At 36.1% G+C, this 15,653-nt stretch overlaps 1 protein-coding gene across 1 annotated transcript; it reads left to right on the top strand.

The window, feature by feature from the left end:
- Positions 1-5,832: 5,832 nt before the first annotated feature.
- LOC103711009 (GEM-like protein 1) lies at positions 5,833-14,035 on the top strand. The gene is made up of 4 exons (XM_008796973.4): positions 5,833-6,209; positions 6,398-6,499; positions 11,960-12,231; positions 13,581-14,035. Exons 1-4 carry the CDS (start codon positions 6,011-6,013, stop codon positions 13,767-13,769), a joined length of 762 nt encoding a protein of 253 aa, XP_008795195.2. The 5' UTR covers positions 5,833-6,010; the 3' UTR covers positions 13,770-14,035.
- Positions 14,036-15,653: the final 1,618 nt, after the last annotated feature.

Here is a 15,653-nt window from a genome sequence, read left to right as displayed (position 1 = left end):
TATACCACTACCAGAAAACACGCGTATAGTGACGGGAAATTAGTGACGGACCGTTATCAGTTACTATTTATGACGGATTAGTGACCGACAGAAATTTGATCACCGTGGTGTAAACTTAGTGACCGTTTAGTGACAGACCGGTCACAGAATGTGCGGGTAGGATGGGCGCCAAACCTTAGTGACCATCATAGTGACGGGGTATCTGTCAGCAATATGATAACCAAAATTGCAACCAGACAGTGACAAATGCAGCCGTCACAAATATAGTAACCCTAGTATTTATAAATTTTTAAAAGATTATTTTTGGCAGTAACAGATTATTGACAAAAATTTCTGTCACCAAATTTAATTTTTAATTCCAAAAATATTAAAAATATTATTTTTGAGTAAACCTAAATTAAAAGAAAAAATAAAAGGAGGAATATCCAAAATGAAACTAAGTGTGCCCGCCGTTCCGCCCAAATTTCTTCGATAATCCAAATTCCAATCGCTCTCTAAATTTTGGTTACTAAATTGTTTACCAACTATTGTGACGAGCAGTCATAACTTAGTGACAGGATTTTGGTCAATAAAAATTGATTTTGCTCAGCGCGTTTGTAACCAATTAGTGACCGTAAACTTATCACTAGGTCAGTGACGGGATTAATGACAAATGTAGTGACAAAATGTGTGACCATGTCTGTGACGACTAAATCTGTCACTAAAGGTCGTGACAGATTAGTGAACAAACTTGTGACCGCATTCTGTGACAAAATCAGTGACCAAGTTGCCTTCGTCACTAACTCCGCAACTGGATAGTGACGGAAAATACATAATTTCTTAAATATTTAATTCTTGAATTTGTAACGGCTTAGTGACGGCGGTTCTGTCACGGAGGTTAGTGACGGGAATCGCCGCCGTCACGGAGAATTTAGCGACGCGTGTTTTTGTAACGAAGTCAGTGACGGGAGCTCCGGTCACAAATTCCATATTAGTAACCGGAAACACGGTATAGTGACGGAAAGCTCCGTCACTATACGCGTGTTTTCTGGTAGTGTACATTGACGAACGTAGCATTTCACTCTGCTCAGAAAGGAGAGATGACCTTCAAGACTGAAGGAGAGGTGGCCATGAGAGAATGGAAGCCATTCCCTCAACCAACCAAGACCCAAGTAATTTTCTCCTGTCATTGATCAAGAAGGGCATCAAAGAGCTATAGATCTTGAACAAGGGGGCCAGCTGTTACCAAGTCCCTCCGTATATCTTCTTCTGCCTCCGTACAAACTGGAGCTGGGCAAGTGCATGCCATCAGTTTCAGCGGAATTTGAAGGGCGGATTGTTGCATCAAGGTGAGGCATCTGAAGATAATATGCCATCAGTTACTATAAGCTTCCACCATGCCTCTAGAGAATACTTGCATATATACCTAGTCTGTGATGATTCCAGTGAGGATGAGGGCGATGATCAAGCTAACAAGCTGGTCCAGCTTCTGAAGGATCTCTTCCAAGGCTGTGGGGAAATGCTATACTGCTGCCATTTTGTGTAGCGTTTGCCCCGAGGTTGGTTTGGTCATCCATCATCTGAAGTCTGAACATATCAACTGCAGTATTACTTGGTTTCTAGTCATGTTTAATGTCCTTATTGTTGGACACATTTCTATGTGGCTGATATAGTTTAGTTGCTGGATAACTTTGGATGGTAGATAACTATCCATCCACCAAAATTTAGTTACGCCTAAGCTAGTTTTCTTGATGAAAGAAAACTGACGATGTTTTAGTTATTTAGGTCCCTAGTCTAGTCTATTTTTTAGCCTATGATATCCGACGATTTTATGGCTTTTATGGAGGCATGGCTTAGAAGGCTCTTTCTTTCTAAAGTCTTCTTGTAGATATATTCTAACCAAATATTTAAATAATTATGGCTGAAGGTACATATCACCAATATTATTATGCATAAAATTATTTTGATTGAGATAGTTTCTCGCATTTATCCCTCCTCTCGTTACCGTTCAATTTTTTTATTGCTTTGGTTGTCTTTGTTGGTCAAGAGCTTTCCAAATGTACAATAGCTTGTCGTCCGGGTATGTCATTATACATCAAATTATTCAGTTTGTAATGTTTTTACTCTGTTGAATAATTTACACAATCTCTTTTCTAGCATATTTTATGGGGAAGAATCATGCAGATACGGAGAGGTCTTATGGATAGAGGCAGAATCCTCTTGGTACATCACCTTAAGATTGTTAAAATCCAAGCAAACACGGATTACAGACATTATTGATTGGGATTAGTGAATTTTTTGTTCATGAATGCTTGTGATTCTAAGAAAGTGATTATTAGAATACCATGGATGGACATTGGAGAAGACAGCTCGTTGAAGTAGAGCAGCAAGAGGTTTGGTGTGCTAGCCCACATGTTATACTCAAAATTGAGCGATATAATGACAGCATGTTAAGATGTTAACCTTTTTGGTTAGGAAAAGCGCTACCATGTCAAGAAGATTCTGCTCTCGCCTAATGCTCATAGCGTTTCTGTATAGAAGTTCGTATGTATGGTTTGCGAGGAACATTGGAATAGACATGAATGGGAATCCAAAAGACTATATTCTCCGATGCCTTTGATTCATAACTAGAATCGAAATAACCGATTGAGGTATTTTTTGAAAAATTAATTAAATAAGAAGATATTTTTGGAAAATTATATTGTTTAAGTAAAATAACGGAAGGAAAGCAAGAATTGAATTTTGAAGAATTGGAGCATTCCTACTCTTCTCCGAAATAGGAATGTGAATGGCCAAAGGAGACTCCTCTAACCAAATAGCTGGAGTACGGATCATTTCTATGCCCAATCGAGAGCCCAACTTCTCTAACCGCATATGTCCTTATTTTTTATTTTACCACTTTCTATGTTTCTGCTATGTTAGTTTGCTTGTTGTCGTGTCTAACTTCGAAGTATTTTATTTTTCGGGTCAAGAACAACAAACAGGACAGCTTGTGAAACTGCAGATTTCGAAAGATTGAAATAATGATCTTGTCTTCTACCAGTCAATATGATTAAATTGCAAATAACTGGTGCAAAATGTAACCCGCATGACCCATGGGAAACATAGAAACTAAAGCAGTTGCTCTTGAATTGCAGGCCTCGACTTCCAAGAAACTGAGGAACCTGCTAATAATTCAATGCTCCTATGTGCCTAACAGCATAAGCTTGTGTAAGACTTTTCACCTCCACCAGAAAACCAGAGCAATGTATGGCTTACCGCACAACAGATCTTATTTCGTGCACAATCCAGCACTACTTTTCGAAATGTCTTTTTTGAAGATTCTACTAGTCAAACTTAACGATCCAATTGCAATTTCAGCAATAAAACATCTTAAATTTCATCAATATTTGTCTGTAACGTTTTCAAGTATATCACCATTTTCACGTACTGGGTGAGAAGAAAGCAACCATTTTGCTTGATTTCCAACTTTTGTAGACCATACTTTGGTAGATCATAGGAAAGCTTGATGGGAGTTTGGGACATGGAATTTCCAAATAAATATTACTTTCCCACACGCACGCACACCAATCCAAATTTTACTTCAAATTTCAATTTTAGATTACGTAAGTTTAACCCAATTAGTTATCACTTATCAGGCAATATTTTTTTGGATCCAATTGCTGAATGCCATAGGTTATTAGATTCATTAGGGAGTTATTGGATTCCCGTTACAATTTTCGACCTCAGCGTACCTCCAGCTAACGGTTCGAACCCTGTCGGCATATTCAATTGGGCGTGGACGATGCTGCCAACTAACGTGGGCTAATGATATCTTTTCGGACACATCTGATAAATTGATTTTTTTTTTTTTTTTTTTTTTTTTGCTGCGACGGATAATTTATATACTTCTAGTATATGTATACATCTAAAAAATAATAATTAAAGAATAGTAAATCTTGGAGTGCTCTAGGCAACTTTTTTTTTTCTAACCCATGAACTCTCCGAAGTGATCAGCTACGTACGAGGCCACTCAATCCGCAGCTCCATTAGCCTCTCTATACACATGCTTGATCTGAAAAGCCACGTCGCCACTAACTATTATTTGAATATTGCGAAGCAAGGGGTGGCGCCCACCCACACCGCCAGTGCCCCTGGATCCAGCCAATCATCCTAGTCGAATCATTCTCAAGCATGACCGCTCTAACCCGCAGCACACGTTAAGCATGGCCCAAACTAGCCTATGCCGCCCTCAACTCAGTTTCTAGAACCGATGTGTTGAAGATCTGACACCCACCAGCAACAACTACCGTAGAATCTAAGTCTCTGATGACGAAGCTTGTACCTCCCCTTCTTCCACCATCAAGGATGCATCCATCAAAGTTGACCTTAAAAAAACTCGAAAATGGAGGAATCTAGTGAGTGTAATCCAATAACGCTATTCGAATCAAACAAAAAATTTAGAGCTTGGAACCACAAATTAGATTCTATTGGTTATCAAGCCAATCCTAGAATTTATTATTTAAGTAAAAAAATAAAATATTACGAGATTTGATCAGATTTGGGCTCAGAAAGAGGAGTGCCCACACCCAAGTCCACCGTACACAATACAAAAGCTTCAAGCTCGGATTCCGAATGGGATTAAAAATTTGGAGACAAGTTGTTATCGTTGATAAATAATTAAATATAACTAGATATTCTTTTTTAGGATAACCCAATTTCATTCGGATCTCATGATTAAATTGTACCATAATATAACTATATGGGATAATTATTTTTGATTTTCTTCTTAAAATTTTCGTTTTATAGTTATAGTTATATTATACCTTTTTTGTAGTTATATTTTTGCCGATAGAAGATCTTGACATCTTGTTGGTCATTTAACAATTAAGTGGGATAAGAAAAACGGAAACAATGTTGCTTTGGATCAGCTGCTAATAATCACTGCTAACTCACCCGAGATGTGGTAGTTGGCTATTGGTATCAAATATGGTGGGATTTGATCCAAGAGGATCACTTGACCTGCCGCTAACTAATCTAGCTGTTTTAGGTTACTCTGGATCAAGCTTTGAGGGCAAGATCCGCAGCATCCAAGGTTTAATCGAGTATCAGAACTTCGAAAAGTCATATCTCTAATTCTAGAAGAATTTGACTTTGTGACCGAACACAAAGCTTATATAGGAGTCAAAATATATTTTCTACCAAAACATGAATTTTAAAAAATATTTTTCACATAATTTTTATTTTTTAAATTAGGAGATGAGTCTAACACGATTTAGCCCAGACTTACTAGTATAAAAGAAATAAAAAGTTTTGTCCTCTTTTAACTAGAAAAAAGATCTGACTCAAAATATAGAAGGTGGATCTTTATAGAATTTGAACACCTTCTATTTAACATTATTTGTTACATTATTTATTCTATTTCAAGAACAATAAAAGGAAAGAGAAAACTATACCGATGCATTATATGATGCTAGTATTAGTGACGAAATATTTTGGAGTGCTTCCTTTACCATGTAGATGCTAGTATGCTGTATTAATATCCTCGATCATCATTAAAGTTTATTATTTAATATACAACAAAAATTTGACAATTAAAAATTTTTATTTATTATATTTTATTATATTGTTAAATTTTAGGTAAAGAATAATTAAAAAATAGAGGGGGAAAAAAGTGTATCCCACATATCATGCAATTTATAAACTAGTATTTGTTAACATGATAAACAACTACTACTTCTGATCACCTGTGAGATCACCGCTTAGTTCACCAGCTACTGCTAAGCTAATTACTTTCACATAAGACTAATTAACTGAGAAGCGATGTGGTAATTAATCTCCAGCTCTTTGTGTGGTGCAAGCCAAAACAAATTCTGTTTGGGATTTGGACGCGCTAGCCTGTCATCAACTGCCGGTCTCTCAAAGAGGGTGCTCGTTCCGACGTGAAGGCCGAAAAGGCCCCTCTCTCCCCAAGAGTCCCAGCCTCTCAGGTACCGCCGCGAGGCCGACGCGTCCGCGCCCAATCGAGAGCCCCCGTCTCCTCGCCGCGGCCATGGATCCCACCGCCAATCCCCTCAACAAGAAGGAATCGGAAGGTGAGCACTCATCGGATTACGCTCCCTACCCCAAGCTCAACGCGGAGGACGTCGCGCCCCCTCCGCCGCCCTCCGTCCCCGCTCACCACGCCACCACCATGCCACCGGAGTCCAACCCCTACGTCACCCCCGCCCCCGCTGCCTCGTCCTCCAAGAGTATGCCCTCTCTCTTTGCTATTTCCTTGGTCTGAGATTAGAGAGATTTGGTTTTGTTCGATTTGTTTATCCTGTTTGTTGTTCTTTTGAATATTTGATTAGTTTTATGATGGATAGGGTTTGGTGAATTTGTGTGTGATTTTGTTTGATTAATTGGATTTTTTTTTTTTTTGGACTATGATGAATAGATACGATGGACACCGTCCGTGATGTGCTCGGGACTTGGGGGAAAAAGGTAGGGGAAGCGGCAAAGAAGACCGAGGATTTGGCCGGGAATGTTTGGCAGCACTGTGAGTATTAGATTTAGATGAATTAATTAAAAAGGGTTCTTTTTCTCTTTCTATGTAATCGAATTTGCTTTTTTATTTGTCTATATGAATTATTCATTTGTGTTTGATCTGCTCGATATTATGTGTGGGGAAAACCGTAATAAATATTTTCTTGAACGAGAGACATAGATTATTAGACTTATGAAACACTTGGTTTTCAGTTAACTTTAGTTAATCATTAGTGAGACAACTGAAGTTAGATGTAAGTTGTTTAAAGTTCGATAAGTTTTAGACATGAAGTAGCTGTAATGGACGTGACTCTACTTTGAGTCCTATAGGGGTGGGGTTGCAGGCTGGAAAGATCAGAGCTGATGATCACGAAAGAGGTTGAGTCTAGTTGCGAAGTTTTTGGCGAAATGATAAAACGGCCGTGTGGAATGTTTTGGTGCTAATATAGATATTAGAGTTCCTAAGATGTATCTTAAGAAAATGGAAGCCCAATAAATTCGATTTAGTCTAAGTTTGTTGCTTCCTCAGTGACGACAAAGTAACCTAATTCAAAGTATTCTCTGTTACGATCCTAATCTGTAGACCTAAATGCTAGGCTTTGCAGGTGTTCAAGGCACTAGTGTTAAACAAGGTCAGACATACTGTTATTATGCTCTGCAATTGCATCCTTAGTATCCGACCCCATGGCAGCCTTGGAGCTCTTACTTTGACCAAGGTACTGCTTTTATGTGTGACGAATCTCACTCTAATGCTGGTACCACATTTGCACTCCACTGTTGCATGGACATGTATGTGAGAATTGGATTCGGACATGTGTCCAAGTATTTGGCTTGGCAAGAGAGGAAAAAGGTGTTGAAATTAACTAAAATATGTATATTTGAATATTCTATGAGGACATTAAAAGATATCATCTATTACAGTTTTTCAATGTGCACGCCTCTCATTTGAACTTCCCAATTATTCTGCAAACCCTGTTTTAAATGGTTTCCATGAAAAGCTAATAAAAAAGCATCAAAGAAAGATAATGAATGATGGATTTTTCACCACAACTCAGAAAGTTTGAAGAGCAAAAAGAGGCAAAAGGATGATTAGTTTTGACCTTTTTCCCCCTTGATATTTGTGAGTTGTGGCAATTTGATGGGAAGTTGAATTTGATTGCTCACTCTTTTGATAATATCCTTACATGTTCTAGTTCTTTCTTTATTTGTTTATTGGCAGATAATTCATAATACATGTTTGCTAGCTATATGTAATGGTAGCTTCTTATACTTTTGCCATAATGTGGTCGTTGGCTTAATTATAGTGGTTTTGCAAAGAACAAGGGCCTACAAATTTTGAATGGAAAGGAAGGTCAGTTTTGAAATAATGAAATGAATTGCCTAATCGAATTTGAAATTGGAACTATAAGGAAAGCATTGGAGGATGAACATCTGATAATAAGTGAAAGGGAAATTTTGTTTTCTTTTTTTTTTTTTGAATTTTGAATACAAGGAAGGCCATTTTTTGAATTGATTAAGTGAAAATGTAATTGAACATGAATTTGGAACTGTAAGGAAAGCTTTGGTGGATAAATATCTACTAATATGCAGAACTACTATATCCCATGATGATTACATAAACCATTGGTTTGAGGCTAGGCTAGAACTGAGACTCACCAAAGATTGGCACTCTTAGCTGACATGAACCCTTACGTTGATCTTCAACCACGCCGAGACTAAGATGATTCAGCCGCTCTCCTTCATGTGATTCAGTAACCTATGCCTTTGAGACTCAAAAGGGAAATAATGATGGAAGCACAATAATCCTCACATTATTAGATGGATTAAAATGTTGGGTATAAATATCAGTCCAAGTTTCATAATGATGCACATGGTGGAGATAAAGAAAGAACGAACCTAAAAATCACTACAAACAAGGTTAAAGTTAGAAATATGGATTAAGTAATCACATGCCAGTGTCATGTTGGCTTGGCATTGGCAATGTGTCGACACACAATTGACAACATGCCAACCTTGATTGAGGGTTGCAGTCCTTGACCTGACCCGCCAACGCTACACGAAGCGACACAAAGTTAGTAGATTTGGATTGGCATAATTGGGGTTTGGATCAAAAACAGGGTGTCAAAATTAATTCATTTATTAAATGGGTCAGGATTCTTACGAAAAGGATGGGTCAAAAGGATTTAGAGCCTTGACTGTTCGACCCATCTTGACCCATTTTATAATTGCGTTGGAGACCCAAACAAGAAAGTGACCATTGTCAAACAATTTAATAAGGTATAAAATTATGTCATTACAATATTGTATAAAGCAATAGGGGGCTAATTAGTTAAAATTAGTAGATTGACATTTGATTAGATTAACTAGTTTAATATTAGGTAAATTATGTTAATTTGTGTTTAAGTTTGTCGAGATAGGTTAACAGGTTAACTGTATGATGTTAGATATAAGTCAATTCTATTTTCTTATGAAGTAGGTTAAGGGGATCAGGCTGTCTTACCTGTATAATGAACAGGTCAAGTTTTGGTTTTAATCATTGACATGTTTTCATGCTGGCAGTTTAATTGAAATGCTTATATCTCAACCTAACATGAAGCTGAACCAACTCAACATTGCTGCCCTTAGTTGCTGCATTATTGGTAAGGCATTATCACGCTACATGTCATGCCAAATCACTCATTCTGACTGGCTCTTTAGATGATGGTTCAGAATGAGTATGTTGTCGGAAGGCTGGAAATTATGCCATTTAAGGATAAAGTGGTGGAGAACCTATAAGGGCGGTACATACTTGGATAACAATGGCATAGGAAGCTTCATGAGAGAAATGACTTAAAATTTTTATTAAAGGAATGTTAAAAAGGCTGAAAAGATCTATTGTATGATGAATAGAAATTGTTCAATATAATATGGAGAAGTTGTTGGGGACGAATTATATGTTCCTTTTAAAATAAATGGTGTCGAATGAGTTATCACCCTCCTTTAGATGGATAGGTAAAGTTACATTGAACATAGGATGCATTGAAGCCCAGGTGGATTGAGTATGGAATACCACTAGGCCAAATAAGTAAAGAATATGCATTTATTTTTTGAAAAAAATGATCTAGTTGGATGAAGAGGATAGTGACGAGGCTTGTTATGAATAGGGAGATGGAATAAATGTGGCCCGACATAAGGAACACCAAACCCTTGAATTCTAGCATTTCTAGCCCTCTTGTAACTTTAAGTATATGCACAGACAAATAGATAAACAAATAACAGACCAGTAAAAGATGGTTATTACAAAAAGAAAAGTGTTTAAAGATGTTAGTTAAAGTGATGGAATAGGAATTGAAAGCAGAATGGTATAGCAGATATTGGAAATTTGGAATGGAAACTTGGCTGGTATGAAAATGGAATGACCACATTATTGGTAGAGCGCTGAATTATGGTTGGACTATTAAAACCAACCTAAGTCAGCTAGTTCAGAGTAGCACAAGTTGAAAAAAGCTTTCTTTTGTATGCGCATGTTCATCTGGACAGAGTTGAAAAGAGATAAATAGAAAAATAAGTGAAGAAGAACAAAATGAAAATGAGAAAACATTAGGTAAAAGGAATAATATTGTGAAACAGTAATTTATGTTTCTTGTTATTGAACAGGCTTATAACTTTAAGTTTCTATACTAGCCTGGTTCAAAATCTTTCAGTAATTTCAGCAGTTTCATTTTTATTTCATGATTTAAATTTGAATTCAATAAATAAAAAAATAAAGGAAAAATATTTAGAAACCCGGTGAAATAGGAATACTAGTTAACAGAAAATGTAACATCATTTTTGGGTGTGCTCTTTCAATTCATTTTAGTCAAACTATATGAAAAATTATGTCAAACAAGGCAAGAAATGGGAAAAAGGAGAAATAAGAAAAATAATGAGTTAATGGAATATCTAAGATATCATTTAGAAAATCTTGTTTAGTAATAATGTAAAACTTAAGATGTATAATTATTTGTGTTAGTAGATAATCATATAATGATCAAGGTATTAGAGTACTGAGTTTATATCCTTGGTTACCAGTTAAGTAAGAATTGTGAAGGTGGCCAAAGAATGATGATGGATAACAAGCAGTAGAAATGAATACAAATTTCCAGTAAAACATAAAGCATCAACCATCCACTTTATTCTTACTAAAATTGGATAAGACAAAAGGAGATTAAGATGGCGTTGAAAACAAAGCTAAGTTCACATGTCTCAGCTCCTTTGCAGAATAAACGGTCACACTTATTTTGAGTTACTCTAATGACAAGTTAGCCAAGCTGTAACATGGACCAAGAAGATAACTTGCAGTCTGAAGCAATTGACTTGAGGTGCAAGTTTTCAAAAAGGTGCATACCTGTGGTAATTTACTAAAGGTGGCCAAAGTCTAACATATCTGTGACAATAGACTGTGATCGGTGTGATGTCTCCTGTGTAGTTTGAGAATAGAATAAATGACTTGGTTCATATATGCATCTGCTCAATACATCGAATGTTAATATCCTAAATAAGGGACATTAATACAACAACAAGCTATGAATAACAATCATTTATTATTCTTAGCCCCCCCCCCCCCCCCCCCCCCCCCCCCAAAAAAAAAAAAAAAAAAAATCACATTGTTATGTTTCCTGTATTTGAGAAAAAGGTAAAAACCCCAACCTAGTACATGCGAACTCCAAAAATGCTAGATAACTGGTGTAGACACCCGCATGCACATGCATAAAACATAAACCAATATTCAGTCGTCTTGCTCAATCATGGAAATAGATTTATATATTGAATATAACTTTCAATGTTGCATAAGTTGAGAGTACATACATACATATATAAATACATTCATAATAAAATATAAATCAGTATTCAGTTTTCTTGCTTAATCATGGAAATAGATTTTACATATTGAAGACAACTTTCAATATTGTATAAATTGGGAGCTTATTCATTTTATATTCCAATTCTTTGCTGAATAAATCAGTTTGGCTTTTTCATTATTCATTTTCTTTTATGTTTGTCACCCACAGACACACGACTCACGTGCACACACACGCATATACACATGCATACATAAAATATAAACCAACATTCTGTCAGTCTTCTTGCTTAATATGGAAACAGATATTCGTAGCGAATACAATTTCAAATATTGCATAAATTGGGAGCTTATTCTTGCACACATACATATATGCATGTATACGTACATCCATACACGTCATATGTACATAATCTTGAAGCAGATTTACATATTGAATATGACTTTCGATATTGCATAAACTGGGAGCTTGTTCATTTTACATTCCAACTCTTTGCTGAATTAATCAGTTATACGGCTTTTTTACTATCCATGTTCTTTTATGCTTGTTTGGCACTTATGTTTTAGCATGTTGGAACATATTTTGTATTTTTTTAAACTTTAGTAGGTCAAAATTTTAGCTGTGCAAAATGGTTACAATCTTTCTTGATCCAGTGAAAACAGGACCTAGTGTCACAGAAGCAGCGATGGGGAGGATTGCTCAGACAACTAAGGTCATAGCAGAAGGTGGTTATGACAAGATATTCCAACAGACTTTCGAGACACTTCCTGAAGAGAAACTCAAAAGGTCATATGCATGCTATCTATCTACTTCTGCTGGGCCTGTTATGGGAGTTTTATACCTCTCTACTGCTAAACTTGCATTTTGTAGTGACAATCCTCTGTCATACAAAGTTGGGGATCAAACTGAATGGAGCTATTACAAGGTATTTTGCCCAACTTGTCTATGTACGTTCACCAGCATGTGCACTGCAAAATATTCTTTCTTTGGTTGGTAGTATGGACCAGCATGTTCCTTAGAATAACCAACTTCATATAACTTAGTCGAATGTTGGTAATAGATGAACTTAAGATGATTGGTCATCTTATGTGCTCAATCTTACAGCTCTTAAACACTTGCAAGATGGTTCTTTTCTCATCTTATTCTTTGGTTAGGTTTCTCTTTAGCCATGGTTTTTTCTTCCTTTTTTGCATTTTAAACTAACACTATGGAATTAAAGGAGTAATAACATTTTTTACTATTGTAGTGCAATGTGTGTTTGCAGGAGTGTCAACTTAAACTATGAACATCTAAAATCTAACTCCTATAAATAAAAGGGCATGTCCAACCTGTGCAGCATAAGTTGTCACACTGAGAAATTCTGAAATGAGTAATGTTTGACTTATCAGCATCCAAATTATTTATATTTTGTATAATAATTAAAAATATTTCAAAAATGCTAAAATACTTTTTGCTTAACTGTTGACGTGGTTATTTGGATTTTGTACTTGTGATACTTGATTTTTTAACCATTATCTGGTCAATGCATTTAAGTTTTTGTTAGCATTCAATGCGTAGAAATATCTTAATTTGCCATCACAATAATTTCACATGCAGACGAATGAGCTTTGCATTAGCATTGCTGTCACCAACAATCTGTTCATTTTCTTTATTGGTGCAACTTCTAGACTTCCCTTAATGAAAATTCATTATGATATGCAATATGATGCTGGTATTTTATGTTCTTTCTGCACTTGGATCTCACTTGTTAACTCATGTTCACAGCACTGGCAGGTTACTTAGAGCTTACATGAATCAAAAGTCTAAACTAAATTAGCATAAACAAGGATACTGTCATATCGAGCAACGTGTAGTTCACCCCTCCAAAGGCCTGATTTAATGTGGATGCAGTATTCAACATGATCAAACTTTTTCAATTTAATGGTTAACTGTGAAGAGATTCAAGAGAATTTGTTGGGGTTAGATCTCAAAAGTTTAGGTCACACGAACTAGTTGCAATACAAGCATTTGCTAAATAACTCTGCAATAAAATTCTAGTGTTCTCTTCTTCCTTCTAATTGCTAATACTCAGAACATTTTGTGTTGTCAGTACATGTTCGCTAAAGCCATATCCATAGACTTTCTCAGACGTTTTTATACAAATTATGTCTATGCTCATCTAGCTTATTCTTTTTATAGTTTATAGTTTTTACCTTTTGTAATGAAGTACACTACAAATTTTGTATTTGTTTCTGGCATTCTGTCATCTGGTGGTTTTTCTTGGAATCCAAACAGGTAGTAATTCCACTGCATCAGCTAAGGTCAGTTAATCCTTCAGCAAGCAGAGTAAATCCAGCAGAAAAATATATTCAGGTTGTCTCTGTTGACAACCATGAGTTCTGGTTCATGGGTTTTGTGAACTACGACAATGCTGTTAAAAATCTACAGGGAGCTATGCATGGTGCTCCCAACTTGCAGCCTTAGTTGTGCTGATGGATTCGGATTTGCAGTTCCTATCGAGTTTTTGTGCATCATATATCTCAGTATGTTAGACAGTTGAAACATATCTTGTGATTGATTTGGCCAGATGATTTTCCTATGTGTCCATGGTTTGATAGCTAAGAGATATTCATTATGCCATATGCTGTGGAATAAATTAGTTTTGATGTTTGATTAGCGTGCTTGTTAATAAGATTATTGTATTTAAAGGACAATTCTTTTTTTTCCTGTATCTTTACAAGGTGATTGTCTAATTCAGTGAGAGACCCCCAACTCCTTGCAGAAATTTATTATTGAAACAAGTGCTTATTTCTTTAAAAAATTCGGATATTACTCATTAATTCTAATATCTATCAAGAATTCTTCTGCTTCTACGCAAATCTTCCCTTTAGCCTTGGCACATTGAACTGGAAGCCGCGGAGATCTGTTTTTCCATAAATTGTGGTGGTGAGGGAATTAAATTCTCTATTAGGAACATTGTTTTGCCCTTGTTTATTATTTCTTTGTACACTATTTTCTTTTCTGCCAATTTTTAGCGTAGCAATAGTAGACATAATACCAGATATCACATTTATTGGCATATCACTACAATGAGTCTATGTCGATGCATGAATTTCTTTTGCTATTATAATACCTAATTTCATGTTGGCATATATCAAATTCGTGTTGATTTGCGTGGGCATGTGAATGATATGCTCTCTGATTTCTTGTTGGCATGCTCTTATTTTGGTCATTGTAGGATCTTGATTATTTGTTGTGATTGATTGGTCGCTGCTTTTATATATGTGGTTGATTAAGTTGTATGAAAAAAGGAAAAAAAAAAAACAACTTAACTAGGGGCCGTGGGTTTATGATTTCTTGTTCCTTTGATTTTTCTGCTTGAAAATCATCTAGGATGCTCTTGAAAAAGGGATCAGGGAAATGTTTACTACTTGTTGATTTTGAAATGCTGGAGGATCATTTGACATGATCCGGGATATCGGTTGCTGAGACGGGCCTTGTTATCGATATAGCATAAAAATGAGCCATAGTTTTTGCAACAAAATATCGTTTCCATCAACTTAGCAAAAAGATTAACTGAGTAGCAGCTAATCATCAATTTGACCAGCCTTGTGGGTTGGTTAAGTGGTGGTTATTACATTTTAACTTGTGCCACCCACGGCTACCTATTCATCATCAAGAAAAAACAAGAAGAGGAGTGCACAAACAGAAACCAACAGTACATTCATCAAAGGATGGCCGATGGCCATCGATGCTCTCTCTGATTGGTGCACAATTGTTTATGCTTTCTTTCACACGCATTACTTGTATCTAACACCAATAACCATATATTATTAGTGGGGCAAAACTCATGTTGAATAGGCAAGTTAGAAAATTTTGGTATAAGATGTTGGCTATACTTACTGCTGTTAGTCTACCAGACAAGAAAGGTTTAAGCAGCTTATATTCATCTGTACAAACAAGCTTTAGGACTTGTGTCATCCTTTTTAAAATGGCTTGTCTAAATTTTGTTGTTAGCTTTTTATAACCTCGTACAATTGATTTTTCAAAAACTGGTACAACCTTTATAACAAAACCGTGCATGTCAAAGTTGGCACCTTCAAAAGAAGCCCTGTTCTTCCCATATCAAATTTGCGAACGGTGTAACCAATTAGTTTTGGAGGTAAGTGAACAGGACAAATGAATTCCTTTCTTCAGGTTCTTTAGGGTTCTTAACCTACGGATTTTGGAACTCCTTAAAGGAATTCAGAAAAAATCATGAACAAACACTCTAAGCTTCGACGACATGTCAGGAAAAATTTTGTTTAAACTTCACAAATATCTGAAGACTCGGTTCAGACACTGGGCTTACAAGAAATTGATGCACTT

This window comes from Phoenix dactylifera, unplaced genomic scaffold (assembly GCF_009389715.1).
Source record: "Phoenix dactylifera cultivar Barhee BC4 unplaced genomic scaffold, palm_55x_up_171113_PBpolish2nd_filt_p 000139F, whole genome shotgun sequence".
Classification (NCBI taxonomy): domain Eukaryota; kingdom Viridiplantae; phylum Streptophyta; class Magnoliopsida; order Arecales; family Arecaceae; genus Phoenix; species Phoenix dactylifera.
Note: the sequence above shows the minus strand (reverse complement) of the source record. Positions and strands in the feature narration are given on the sequence as shown.